Source organism: Helianthus annuus, chromosome 4 (genome assembly GCF_002127325.2).
Source record: "Helianthus annuus cultivar XRQ/B chromosome 4, HanXRQr2.0-SUNRISE, whole genome shotgun sequence".
Lineage (NCBI taxonomy): Eukaryota > Viridiplantae > Streptophyta > Magnoliopsida > Asterales > Asteraceae > Helianthus > Helianthus annuus.
In genome coordinates, this window is record NC_035436.2 from 37,067,234 (window position 1) to 37,082,559 (window position 15,326).

General features: G+C 38.1%; 1 protein-coding gene across 1 annotated transcript; it reads right to left on the bottom strand.

The window, feature by feature from the left end:
- Window positions 1-329: 329 nt before the first annotated feature.
- Window positions 330-13,575, bottom strand: LOC110936137 (G-type lectin S-receptor-like serine/threonine-protein kinase At1g67520). Its single transcript, XM_035989571.1, has 7 exons — window positions 12,328-13,575; window positions 11,665-11,811; window positions 1,734-1,918; window positions 1,453-1,663; window positions 1,139-1,376; window positions 747-897; window positions 330-668 (listed from the first exon to the last, which is right to left on the bottom strand). The coding sequence occupies exons 1-7, from the start codon at window positions 13,526-13,528 to the stop codon at window positions 351-353; spliced, it is 2,451 nt and encodes an 816-aa protein (XP_035845464.1). The 5' UTR covers window positions 13,529-13,575; the 3' UTR covers window positions 330-350.
- Between the last annotated feature and the right edge of the window lie 1,751 nt (window positions 13,576-15,326).

The window sequence follows — 15,326 nt, forward strand, 5'->3', positions numbered from 1 at the left end:
ATTCATTTGTTTCGACCGTCTCCCGACCTGCTTGAACAATCTCTACAAAAGGGACACATCAAAGAGGAAGTATATGCATGAAGATAATGTTGATACAAGAAATAAATTCATAGATATCTTGGTTGTGGGTCAGATTGAAAGAATGTCATACTGAAGCAGGGAAATATTTTTGTGTATCTTATGATTACAGAGGTAAAGTGTACCAGTGATGCATAATAATACTGTTCATTTATGTGATTTTCTCTTTATCAAATATGACAGGTCATGAAATCAATTTTCAACTTGATCCTTTAGAAAAGTAGCACACATTAAGTACAATAGTTATATCAAACTTATTGTTTTGCTTCCTTCTATTTTGACACTAAAACTGAAATAGATTCGCCATCTTCAGATCCATTTTCCAACCTATCTCCTCTTCTTTCCTCCGCCCCAACCTCAGTCGCATGCCTCTCAATGAAGAATGCCGGTTGTTTTGGGCCAGGTAGATTCGTATTTTCATTTGTAAGCATAGAAACAACTTCAGACATGGTAGGTCTGTCCTTGGCATGGTCTTGAACACACAAGAGACCCACATGAATGCATGTCATTACTTCCTTTGGACTGCATGTATCTTCCAGTACTGGATCCATCAACTCCAATCCTCTGCCTTCATTCCACAGTTCCCATGCCTAAATCAGTTTAACACTTATTATGGAATCTTTAATTTGTCTTAACTGATAAAAACTAGACTTAGGATTATAACTTACAAGTCCAAGAAGGTTGAGTGGGTGTTCCACATCATAGCTAACAAAATTCATCTTGCTGCTTATAATCTCAAGCAACAAAACACCAAAACCAAAGACATCTATCTTGGTTGAAATGGTGCCATCTATCAGATATTCTGGAGGCATATACCCACTGGATATCAAATCAAGAGTCAGTGCATTACTTTTTCTTTATATATATAGCTCATGAACTACATTTGTATTCCTCGTATGAGTTACATATATGTAGCTTGTCGATCTATATGTAAATATTCTTTTACCTTTTTCAATACTAACCTTTTAATAAAAAAGATTAAAAAAGTTGCTTGCTTGATATGTGTGTGTATATATATGTGTGGGTAATAACGTTGTCACAAGAGAACTTATAGGCTCACCGTGTTCCAACAACTCTACTTGTATTTGCTTCCGACTCATTGATCCCAAATGACTTAGCCATGCCAAAATCTGATATCTTTGGCTTGAGGTAGTCATCTAGCAAGATGTTACTAGCTTTCAAATCTCTATGGATTATCCTCAGCCTTGAAAATTTGTGGAGATACAAAAGCCCCTGAGCAATGCCATCAATAATCACAAAGCGTTGGTTCCAATCCAGCAATCCTTTCTTCATAGGATCTGTTAATAAATTAGTAGCTGTAACCAAACAAAGAACCAAGTTCATTTGAATAATCTACTGAGGGTCATTTCTTACCAAATAGAAAGAAATCCAAGCTGTTATTAGGCATATATTCGTATACAAGGATTTGTTCTTGTTTTTCAACGCAATACCCTAGTAGTCGGACAAGATTAGTGTGTTGGAGTTTGGCAATGAGTTCGGATTCATTCTTAAACTCCTTGACTCCTTGTCCAGAGCTTTTTGAAAGTCGTTTGACCGCAACCTCTTGCCCATCAACTAATTTACCCTGTGAAATGCAACACATGAAGTTTTAACCTCAAATCCTCTTTACTAGAAGACTGTCTTTGAAAATTTACCTTATAAACTTCTCCAAAACCTCCCTTGCCTAGCTTATTAGTGCTTGAGAAATTATTTGTGGCAGATGAGATGCTTTGAAAGGTGAAATAATGCAGCTCAGTGTTCATATTCTTATCTGTCTGTACATAGTTGGAGAAGCGTCTCATCTGAAGTTGCCAAAGCTTCTTGATTTTCTTTCCTGTCCCTAATATGGGTTATAAATTATATTGTTAAAGTGTCAGCTATGGAGGTCAACAGACATACATGGACTAGAATTGTTGGTGATAATTATGAATATTGGAATTCCAAGGTGAAGATAATTCAAGATTCAAACTGGAGATAAAGTTGGAGATTGAAGATCATGAAAAAGATTTCTAAGTATTTTAATGTTTATCAGTTTAGTTTAACTTGTTTTTGTATATTAGACTAGGATTTATCTATTAGCATACATATAAATAGATGATTAGGGTGATGGTAATTGTAAGTTTATTCATGTCAAAACATCAGAGTGATTAATACAAATGTTGAGAGCAGGATGTTTTGAAAAGATTTGTTCTACATGTTTTTCATATACCATTGAACGACTTACTGGTATCAGAGCCGAGTACAAGCCCAAGAAGCAACCTGTGACCAGCCTTCTCGGTCTGAACAGCCTTATTCAGAATCGATCAGCTGAAGCTGAGCAACATCAGGTATGCTATTTTCTGTTGACAGATGCCATTTAAGAACAGTTGATCATCAGCAGAACGGTAGCCACAGCAGGCAGTCACCGTTGGGTTACTTAAGTTGCAAGGATTCTCGATCATCTGAAGAAGAAACATGTGGACCAATCGATCTCAGTCAAGAACCAGAAGATCAAGGGCTGTTTGAGAATTAGCAGCAGATTGTTGGTTCAGTTCTGTTTATGCATAAAGGAAAACAATATAAATCATACCTGTCACCGCAGATAGTGCAGAGGAGAATCCCGTGAGAGAGTTCGACATGCCTGTCATCTTGATTCGGTTCCTCCTTAGGATGCTGACTGATGATGGTGACTTAGAAACCGAAAAGGGTATCGGTTTAGGAGAGGAGGTTTCGTGATGATGTTATGGCTTATGGGGTGTTGAATTGTGAAACTGAGTAACCCCTAAACCTCCACCTTATTCTCCTTATATAAGCACCCAGGAGGAAACCTAATTAGTTACTAAGGGTAATATGGTCCATCAACAATTACCAACTAATTATTTAATAGGTTCTAATATATTTTGATCTCTATCATGTAAATGATTATAATGGCTATAGATTAAATATTAAACATAATAATATTTAATCTTACATTCTCCCACTTAGCCGAGTAATCATTTACTATGAGTATTAGCTAAGCCTGATCAGGAGTTAACACTCATTTTAGCCTTAAACAAGTACTATAGCAGAAAAATACAGCCGTTGAATCATTATGCGACTCAGGACCCCCATTAATCATACTATAGCCTTAATTTAAAACCTAATCATCATGATCAAAATACACGTAAGCCCTTTGTTTGATTTGTAACTTTTATTTATTTGTCTATATGCCATTATACCGGTTGAACATATTCTAACAGACATACAAAATCAAACTTGAGGAAATTTCATTAAACATAAAACATAAGCTAGTACAATATGCTCAAATAAGGTCTTTACATAATCCCATATTCCGAACATGTTCTTCGTAAACCTTAGGAGGGAGACCTTTAGTCATCGGATCCGCAAGCATATCCTTAGTACTAATATACTCGATACAAAGATTATTTTCCTCAACACGTTCACGTACAAATAGATATTTCGTATCGAGATATAAACCAGCTCCAGTCGAACTGTTACTGTTCGAGAAACTAACGGCAGCTGAATTATCACAGTAAAGCTTCAATGGTCTAGAAATGGAATTAACGATTTTGAGTCCAGTGACCAGATTTCTAATCAACATTCCATGACAGGTTGCGTTATAAACAGCAATGTACTCTGCCATCATTGTGGAAGTTGTGGTCAACTGTTGTTTATGACTCTTCCAAGAGATAGGGCCGCCTGCTAACATAAAGATATAGCCCGAAGTGGATTTCTTGTCATCTTTGCATTTGGCAAAGTCAGAATCAGAATAGCCCACCACTTCTAAATGATCACTTCTTCTATAAGTCAGCTTATAGTCTTTCGTCCCTTGTAGATATCGAAGTACCTTCTTAGCTGCTTTCCAGTGATCTAGGCCAGGATTAGTCTGATAACGGCCTAGCATTCCAGCAATATAAGCGATATCTGGACGAGTACAGACTTGAGCATACATCAAGCTCCCGACTACTGATGCATAAGGTATCTGGCTCATTTGCTCCTTCTCAACCTCTGTTGTCGGACACTGAAACGAACCGAAAACATCTCCCTTAACTACTGGAGCGACGGAGGGTTTGCACTGTTGCATGTTATATCGTGTAAGAACACGATCTATGTAGGCCCTTTGGGACAATCCTAAGATCCCTTTGTTTCTATCTCGGTGAATTTCGATGCCAATGACGTAAGACGCATCTCCGAGATCCTTCATGTCGAAGTTATGCGAGAGTAACCGCTTCGACTCATGCAACATGTCTAAACTATTACTTGCCAATAGAATGTCGTCAACGTAAAGGACAAGTATAGTAAAGTTGCTCCCACTCATCTTGAGGTAGGTGCATTGATCCACTTGATTCTTCATAAAACCTTGCTTCTTCATGACTTCATCAAACTTGAGGTACCACTGACGTGATGCTTGTTTTAACCCGTAAATGGATTTCTTCAGCTTACAGACTAGATGCTCCTGACCTTCAGGCTCAAAGCCTTCAGGTTGCTTCATGTAAACATCTTCGTCCAAATCTCCGTTAAGGAAAGCGGTTTTAACGTCCATCTGATGCAGCTCTAAGTCGAAATGAGCTACTAGGGCCATGACGATCCTTAATGAATCTTTACGAGAGACAGGTGAAAACGTCTCTTGATAATCAATTCCCTCTTTCTGAGTGTAGCCCTTTGCAACCAATCTCGCTTTGTAACGTTCAACGTTACCATTCGGATCCAGTTTTGTTTTGAACACCCATTTGCATCCTACGGGTTTGACTCCGTTGGGTAATTCTACCAAATCCCAAACGTCATTTTTCTTCATGGAATCAAGCTCATCAATCATTGCTTTATTCCATTCAGAAGACTGATCACTGCTAATGGCTTCATTGTAAGAGATAGGATCATTGAGCTTTCCGGGATCCATTTCAGTCAGGTAGGTAACATAATCATCCCAATTAGGAGGCCTTCTTTGCCTGGATGACCTCCTGAGTAGATTATCGGGTTCAGCGTTGTCTTGGTTTTGAGCGTTTGATGTGCCTTCGTCATGAGGTATAATGGGTTCTGATTGTAGAGGTGAATTTGGAGTTGGTGCAGTAGCTTCAGGTGTAATAATTGCATTGGGTACAAGAGGAGTAATCGGAGTAATGGTAAGCGACGAGTCTCTCCCCCCCGCGTCTTGTACTTCTTGCAATTCTTCGTAAGGGTTGGTACTGCTCCCACTGACCTTGAAATCCTCCAGGAACGCAGCACGCTTGGTTTCAACAATACGGGTGACATGGGAAGGACAATAGAAACGATAACCCTTAGAGTTCTCAGGGTACCCGATAAAGAAACAGGTAACTGTCTTAGGGTCAAGTTTCCTTAGGAAAGGATTGTAAAGTTTTGCTTCAGCAATGCAGCCCCATACTTTCATATATTTAAGACTCGGTTTCCTTCCTGTCCAAAGTTCATAAGGAGTTTTAGGGACAGACTTAGAAGGAACTCTATTGAGTATATGAACAGCTGCTTTTAACGCTTCAGTCCAGAGGAATAATGGTAAGTTAGTATTGGCTAACATACTGCGCACCATGTTCATAAGGGTACGGTTTCTTCTTTCAGCGACACCGTTCTGCTGAGGTGTACCAGGCATGGTGTATTGGTTCACAATCCCCTGGCCCTTACAAAACTCATAAAATGGACCAGGAGCTTGACCCACATCAGTATGCCTTCCATAATACTCACCGCCTCTATCTGATCTCACAACTTTAATCTGACGATCTAATTGCTTTTCAACTTCAGCCTTATAATCTTTAAAAGTTGTTAGAGATTCAGATTTCTCCTTAATAAGATACAAGTACATGTAACGAGAATAATCGTCAATAAAAGTGATAAATGAAGTATGTCCTGTTATGCCAGCGATTTGGTAGGGACCACTAATGTCAGTGTGAATGAGTTCTAATAAATTAGAACTCCTAGTGGCACCTTTCTTATTCGCTAATGTCATTTTACCTTTAAGACATTTGACACATGTTCCAAAGTCAGAGAAATCGAGAGGAGGTAAGACTTCATCCTTCACAAGACGATTTAATCGTTCTTTTGAAATGTGGCCTAAACGCTGATGCCACAACATGGATGAAGTCTCTAAGTCTCGTTTCTCTTCCATCTTTGTGAGTGATTCATTAATGTTATATGACAACAAAGATTTGGAAAAGCCATCATCTAGTTCTAATCTATAGAGACCTCCATCCAGAACACCAGTACCATAAAGAACAGAATCATAATGGATAGAGAGTTGGCGATGACCATGGGAAACAATAAAACCGTCCATGTCTAACTTTGGTCCTGATACAAGGTTCCGAGTTACCTCAGGAACATATAAGGTATCATAAAGTTTAATACATAAACCAGTTTTCATAACTAATTGTAATGTTCCAATGGCCTTCACTTCTAATTCTCGATCATCCCCAACCTTAAGCGTTCTTTGGTTTCTTTCCAGCTTCCGGATTGAAAGGAATCCCTGAGTAGAATTGGTAACATGAACCATAGAACCAGAATCAAACCACCAAGAATTAGCAGGAACACTTAAATTATAGGACTCAAGTATCATAAAATAATCGTTACCTTTCTTAGCCAGCCACTCCTTAAAATCAGGGCATTCCTTCTGCATATGTCCTGTCTTTTTACAGAACTTGCAGCGGATACTGCCTAAGGAGTTCTTAGAGCTGGAAGGTGCACTTGCATTAGAGTTAGGATTAGACTTATGGACTTTAGAAGCATCCTTCCTCTGATAATTGTGCTTCCTTTTCTTAGGATTGGAGGTAGTAAAGTTGGCAACATCAGTATGGCGATCCATCCTCATACGCTCCTCCTCCTGTACGCACATGGCGACCAGCTCACTCATCGTCCATTTTTCCTTCTGAGTGTTGTAGTTGATCTTGAATGCTTCAAAAGAAGAAGGAAGCGAAGTAATGATGAAATGAACAAGGAAACCATCACTGATTTCCATTTCCAGCCCCTTCAGCTTATTGGCCATGTCGTTCATCATCATGATGTGCTCGCGAATGCCGCTCCTCCCATCATACTTAGTTGTCACCAGCTTGAGAATAAGAGTACTAGCCTGCGCCTTAGACGTCCCTTTGAACTGAGCCTCCACATGTTCCAAGTAGGTTTTAGCATCTTCAGAATCAGGAATAGCTCCCCTGATTGCATTGCTTATGGATTGCTTCATAAACATGAGAGACATGCGGTTACACCTAGTCCACTTTTCATGAGTTAACTGCTCAGCAGCAGTGCTTTGAGTGGTAAGGTCCGCTGGCTTTTTCTCTCTTAGAGCATAATCGAAATCAAGCAATCCGAGAGTAAGCATGAGAGCATCCTTCCATGCAGCAAAGTTATCACCAGTCAAAGGTGGAATCCCGCAGTTGGGTGCTGATAGTGGAAATAAGATGAGCAAGTTATGATACTAAGGAAGAAAACTAATGTGATCTATGGGCACGTTAAACTAAGGCAGGCAAAATAATGACCATTTTACATAATGAAGCTGTGATAATGTCTATTACTAACATCAAAATAATAGACTTAACTAAAAAATTCTACTTAAACGAAAACAAAACAGCTTTGGCCAGAAGTGTAATCATTTAAGCATATGTGCAAAGTGGTTGTAACAAATCAGCTTTGGCCAGAAATTGAAACAATCACTTTAGTTATGCACTTGCTAAGTATGCCATCTATGAAAGAATTAAATCAGCTTTGGCCAGATATTAAAACATTCATGCTTATGATGCACACATAGCATAGCTTTCGTAATACTTGAATGATAAGTAGATGTATCAAGTCAGCTTTGGCCAGAAATGATATATCAAAAGCTCATTCAAGTTAAGCTATTCTGGTTTTGTAAAACATTACATTATCTGATTCTGATTAATTAACTAAGTAAATTACAAAACCATTTATTTAATAGCAAACTATGGTTGCGAGTCACATTTAAACAGCTTAAATAATGAGATTGCGAGTCGCAACCACGATCACGACTAATGATGTTATGGTTGCGAGTCGCAACTACGGTCTCGACTAATCACGTTATGGTTGCGAGTCGCAACTACGGTCTCGACTAATCACGTTATGGTTGCGAGTCGCAACTACGGTTTCGAGTGATGACGTTATGGTTGCGAGTAGCAACCTCATGATTGCAACTAATGACGTTATGGTTGCGAGTAGCAACCTCATGATTGCAACTAATGACGTTATGGTTGCGAGTAGCAACCTCATGGTTGCGAGTAGCAACCTCATGGTTGCGAGTAGCAACCTCGTTAACAGCTGTAATTGTGATATCATAACCGAAAATTCGAAATCTAAGGGATTAAGAGATATCCTTTCCTGTTTAAGCTGATCTAATTTTGTTAACAGATTTCGAAATTATAATCTGCTTATCTTTTAACAGTTTTTGTAAAAAAATTTAGAGGACAAAATTAGATCAAAATCAGGAAAAACACTTAATAATCCAAATCATATTCCAAAACATAATAGAATATTCGAATTTTCACATGAACATGATGAACCCTAATCATAAAAAAATAAAATTCTGGAACCCAAAACCTGAATTTTTAATAATTTTACTAAACAGATTTCGGCTAAAACATGATCCAGTTAATTCGGTGAACAAACAATTAATCCTTTCATCGAAAATCATGATTTCGAGTCGATTCTTATGACTCGAAACCGGCTGTCAAGTTCATACGGTTTCAAAAAAAAAAAAAAAAAATTCCGTTTTCCAAGTTTCAATCCCAGAATTATGGATACGAAAACAGAACTGACTAATCAACATATGCTCTGATACCACATGTTGGTTCAGTTCTGTTTATGCATAAAGGAAAACAATATAAATCATACCTGTCACCGCAGATAGTGCAGAGGAGAATCCCGTGAGAGAGTTCGACATGCCTGTCATCTTGATTCGGTTCCTCCTTAGGATGCTGACTGATGATGGTGACTTAGAAACCGAAAAGGGTATCGGTTTAGGAGAGGAGGTTTCGTGATGATGTTATGGCTTATGGGGTGTTGAATTGTGAAACTGAGTAACCCCTAAACCTCCACCTTATTCTCCTTATATAAGCACCCAGGAGGAAACCTAATTAGTTACTAAGGGTAATATGGTCCATCAACAATTACCAACTAATTATTTAATAGGTTCTAATATATTTTGATCTCTATCATGTAAATGATTATAATGGCTATAGATTAAATATTAAACATAATAATATTTAATCTTACACAGATTAAATATTAAACATAATAATTCTGATATGTTGTATAAAAACTGCTGTCGCCCATCATCATCATCAGCTGTTTAGTTCAGCAGGACCGGTTGTCACCAGCAGCAGAAGATTGAAATCGGCTGTTGTTTAGGTGTTGTGCGGTCGGGACAACAACTCTCTGCTGTTGTGGTTTAAGTTTGGGCGATAAAGTGGTGTTATGGTGTTCAAACAAGGCAGCTGCGGGACTTGATGAGAATGTGTGGACCGAGATTGAGGGTTGGTAGCATCGGGGCGTTCAATTGATCACAGCCTTCCATCCAAAGATTAAAGATCAAGAAACCCAATACACTTTTGGTTCTAGAATATGGCAGCACAACACAACGATTGTTCTGGTGAGGGAAGCTGGCAGAGTACATGCCCTTTCAGTGTCTGATGTTGACACCAATGAACCCGTAGGGGTGTGGGCGAGAGCAATTAAGATGGAAGCCATAATGTATGCCCAGGGTATTTGGAAAGCCGTTGATCCCTCAGGCCACAACTGGGGTGGTTGTGGATGAGAAGAAATTTGCATCTGCAGTGGGGGTGACTGGAATCCTGGGTGAAAGGAAGATATTGGTCTCTAGGGTCTCACCTGATCAAGACTCGTTTAGTGAGCGCATACAAACAGTGGAGAGTTGTTTGATGAATGCAAAGATGGATAAAGCAAATGTGAATGGAGTTGTTCTTGTTGGTGGTTCAACTAGAATACCCAACGTACAAGAACTATTGCAATAGTTCTTCAATGGAAAGCAGCTTTCTATCTATAATGGCGGCAATTCTTGACACGACCGCCAACCCGACCCGAACCCGACACGAAAAAAACATGTTTGGTTCGACTAACACGACCCGTTTAAAAAAAGGTCAGTTTCGAGTTGACCCGTATTAAAAACAGGCCGGGTTCGGGTTGACCCGTATAGAAACGGGTTGACCCATTAACCCGTTTAACTATTTAGAAAAAAATCTTATACATTTTTGTTTTTGTTTTTTCCGTTTCTGTTTTACATGGTTAGTTATAATAATGTTAGTTTTGACATATATTATTTATTTGTCACTCATACTCAACGTTAAACATGTTATCGATAACCTGTTTAAAACCCAACAACTTGCTTATAAATCGTCAACTTGTGTGACTCATTTAAAAATATGGGTTAAATGGGTCGGGTTGGCCCGAATTTATATGGGTCGGGTTAGGGTTGGAATCTTTGACCCGAATAATAATATGGGTCGGTTCAAGTTGAACATTTCAACCCACCAACCCGTCAACCCATCAACCGGACACGATATACATATAATCCAAGCTGATGAGGCAGTTACATATGGTTAATAAATTCTTGCTGCAAAGTTATGTGGTGAGACGGCTCAAAAGGTTAATGATTTGGTGTTTTTGGATGTCACTCTTTTGTCACTTGGCGTGGAAATATTCGATGCCACTATGTCTGTTTTGATTCCAAGAAACTCAAGGATACCAACTAATTAAGGTCAAAGATTTATGAAACAGTTAAAAAAAACTGGTTTGGTAGTTTTACATTTCTATCCCACTTGCACCAAGGGGTAAATTGAAAGTAAACATGGTCTTTGTGATTGATGCTAATGGTGTTGCTTGGGTGAGGAGGTAATTACTGGCCTAAAATGAAGAGATTGAAAAGATGCAGAAGAGTACAGGCTTGAGGAGCAAGAGTATAAGAAGAAAGTGTGTGGTATCTCAACAATGGCGGTTGCGAATCAGAATTGGGGGGGGGGGGGGGGATATAAACAGGCGATTATGGTCATCGTATATGTAAGTTCTTACAAGTTAGTTTAATCAGAGTGATTAATAAAAATGTCTAGAGCGGTGTTCTCAAATGATTTATTCTTCGTGTTTTTCGTATGCCATTGAAAGACTTTAATAATTCCATGTCTTGAAGAAATGTTTTGTTTTATTTTCTTACAAACCCCCAAGGGGTAGACCTAAGCGGGGTTTCTGCTCCTCAATGGAGCTGGGGTTCAAGTCGTTGTGGCCGAGTTTTAACCCTTAGAAACTCATGCTAGTGTCTTGCCAGTTATCATAATCTTTATTGGGACTGCTAGTTTTATTCTTTGCTTGTCTTGCCAATATTATAGTTGGAAACTCATGCCTCGTTTCTTTTGGATTCACTTAATTCATCAATATCTTGCAATTTAAGAGGATGGGAATTCTTTACAATTTGTTGGCCGGTATATCAGCCAAAGAAATATTAGATTTTTTAAGATAAAAATGTCATTAGAGAGCATTTCTAAATTTATCAAGTTCCTGTGGGACTGTTACATTCACAAGTTGTTGAAATCCTGGATGACAATGGGCTATTGTATATATTTGAATAGAGTAAAAAGGTGAGGCTATTACCTTTAAAACCAATGTTCTTGCATACCCAATAGCATGATAGGAGTACAACTAAAGATGTAATCATGGTAATCAACCCAATCCAGATCATCATCTTCTTCTCCTCCACCTCAATCTTTTGTTCTGCGTACACTGGAGATGAACTCTCTTCTGTTTTTGCTCAAGATAAGAGATTAATAGCTTATCCAATCAAGTGTACATGTTTATCGTATGGTACAAATAACAACTTCTAATACTACACACATCCAAGTTTTTATGCATACGTTGGGATATTGGACGAAAGGCGAATAGTGCATCTTTATGTTTACAACTTCTACATTTTTTCCGGTCATTTCAAAATCGTAATTTTTGAATTGATTATACATACTCCTGCTATTTGGCGCTATGCTTGTTACGATTGGATTCTGCCATTTAGATTAGCAGTAGCTTTAGTTCTAACATTCAAATGTTTAACCTCTAGTATTTAGAATCACCACAAACAATATATATTGCTTAAGCATGACACTAACAGGTTAACTGGGAAGACCCCAAGTGTTATTTCATTTGTGGAAGGGGGCTTCCAGGGTAGACCTACAGACAGTCTGTGCACAAACATTTTTCCTTGTAAGGGAAGTGATAATTCATTATCTATATGGTAACAGCAAAAAGAGTAGTTATCCTACTAACCTCCATGATTATGGAAGGCGTCATATTCTTTGTGTCGCTCAGCTATTTCTCGTCTGTTTGCCCGTGGATTGTATACTCTTTTACTATAAGTCTTGCAACCTTCCATGTTTCTTGTTGTAGTAAAGGCCACACAGGAACGATTACTCCGACATATTTTTAGGCAATCGTAAAAGTTATAGCTTTCATCATATACATACTCATCCACATAGTTATAATAATTGTATGCGTCGCCTTTTGGTGACCCAAAGTCTAAATCTTTCCTGCATATTAAGTTTTCAAAGGCATCTTCAGCACAACCAGGGGGGTCATCAATTGAGCGGCAGAGGAGGTTTAAGTTTAGAGGTGCACCCTTAAGTTGAGCATCTTGATGCATCCTCAGAGCTGGATATGAATCATATGTTCTTGTTAAATATGTGAAGGATTGCTCGGTCTCATTAGAAACATAATAGAAGCGGACATCTGGACCCGAAGATTGTAGATCAGTGTTTTTGAATTGACCATCTTGCCAAGGTCCACTCATCCAATGGATCTTCCCTTGCCTTAAAATGACCATTTGACCTGTTCCATTTAGATCTAATGTATATAACCCTTTGGCTGGTAGCTCAGGATTCCGCCACGAAGTCAGTGACCATCTATGACCAGTCTTGAGATTAATTCCCAGTTTCATTCCAGGTAGGAGCGTGTCTGTTGGGTAATCAAAGCTTTGCCATAAAACCTGCTTAACCGACCCATCTGGATGCAGATTTCGGAGTACCAAATTCCCTGAATCCAAAAGGGTAACACTTACATTGCTTGCTATTAAGGCGGGTGGACGGAAAAGATCAAGAACAGTGCCTCCACTAGATAAAATGCTGAACTTTCCATTACCATCTATGATGAGCCTGGCGTATATATCCGGGATAGGATTATTTCTGTTTGCTATCCAAACTGCCGTATTACTTAAGTCGTCAGATGCCTTCTTTTGGTAGTAGTTCAAATGACGATATCTGGCTTGTTCATTGTTGTAAAATATCCCTAGATAAGGACTCACCATGGTGCCAAAGCTAAAGAACTTCAAACAGAAGACCCTGTTTGATGAAACCAATTGATCCCAGTCCTTGAGCTCTTGGCCTTGATGTAAGGTATCTGTATCTGAATAACAAGGATTGCTGAACGAAAACCAAAATAAAGTAATTAAGAGGAACATGCTTCTGTAAGCCATTGTTTTTTGGTAGAAAATAATAATCTTGCTCTGGGATGAGAAATGATATTAATGGTTATCATCAAGATTTTTGGCAACTTTACTTGACTCAGTCAGACTTCCATCTTATATTCTTATGTTTTCGTCAACAGAAATAGTTAGGGATGTTGATGTTTTAACCGCCTTGTTTTGCCTTTTGGTTTCAACTACTAAGATTACCTGCGCTACGCTGTGGGGTTTCAATCAATTTATATTTTGGTTTAGTTTAACAGCCAGCTGAAAGAAATATGCTCAAAAGAATATCTCTATACATTTTTTAATTGGACAACGGTATAAAGTAATTGTAAATGAAAACTTAAACGCTATCTTTAATATAATTTTAAGGGAAAAATACTCAGATAGTCCCTGTGGTTTGCCCATTTTTCACCTTTAGTCCCTAACTTTCTAAAATTACATCTATAGTTCCCAAGTTTTTTAATTTAGTTCCCGGATAGTCCCTGACGTGAATGGGGGTTAGTTTTTCGTGTTAGGTGCGTGTGAAATGACGAAAATACCCTTACTGTAAAATTAATAAATTAAAAAGTTAAAAGAAATATAATTAATATTTTACAATTTATATGGGACCCACCACCCACCCTACCCACTTCATCTTCCCCACTTCACACCACCACCACCACTTTCAACCACCACCACCATCTATCAGTACTTGATACAAAAACATGACTTAGTTTAATCCATTTTCACAAAAACAAATCAGAAAACATATCCAATTGAACAAAAACAGAAGCTAATCAGATGGTAGGTTTACAAATTAGCACACAACCAAGACACAAAACACAATTATATATGATGCAAAATCAATTCAATATAACAACCAGAGTTTGTTTGTTTACACTATTCTTAGTTCTATTCACTATTCCATTCATATATCTTCTTGAATTTAGCAGAAGTTTGAGTGAATCTTGTTGGATACATGCCGATAAATATTTCACCCACGTTATCCATTGTCATAGTTGGTTCAGTATGACGTTCATCTCTGCGGGGCACCAATTTTATTGAATGGTGGTGGTGGTTACGGTGTACGGTGAGGGGGGGGGGGGGGTAGATGGTGGTGGTTGAAGGTGGAGATGGTGGTGTAAAGTGGGGAAGATGAAGTGGGTAGGGTGGGTGGTGGGTCCCACATAAATTATAAAATATTAATTTTATTTATTTTAACTTTTTAGTTATTGATTTCACAGTAAGGGTATTTTTTTCATTTCACACGCACCTAACACCAAAAACTAACTCCCATCCACGCCAGGGACTAACTGGGAACGAAATTAAAAAACTTGGGGACTATAGGTGTAAATTTAGAAATTAAGAACTAAATGTGAAAAATGGGCAAACCACATAGACTATCCGAATATTTTTCTCTAATTTTAATGAAAAATTACACCTAAACATAAACCAACTTGAATTTATACTGATGTGTGCATAAAAATAAGCATGTAGATGTTTTTTTAAGTTAAAGAATGGGACGACACGTTGCAACGGTGTCGAAATGTAAAGTGACTCGAATTTATATTGTTAATGAAAACGTATTATATTTGACCCGAGTTATTTCCGAACAAAATTTACGTTGAAAACGTACAAAAAATAAGCAAAAAACGTATTATATTTGAACCGGCTCATTTACGGAAAAATGAAATAAAATTTACTTCAAAACATAGAAAAACTGAAAACGTACACAATAACAGACATAAGAAAATATTAAATTTGACTCGACTCATTTTAGGGAAAAATTTACGTTGAAGCGTAAATCAACATGTTATACCAACAT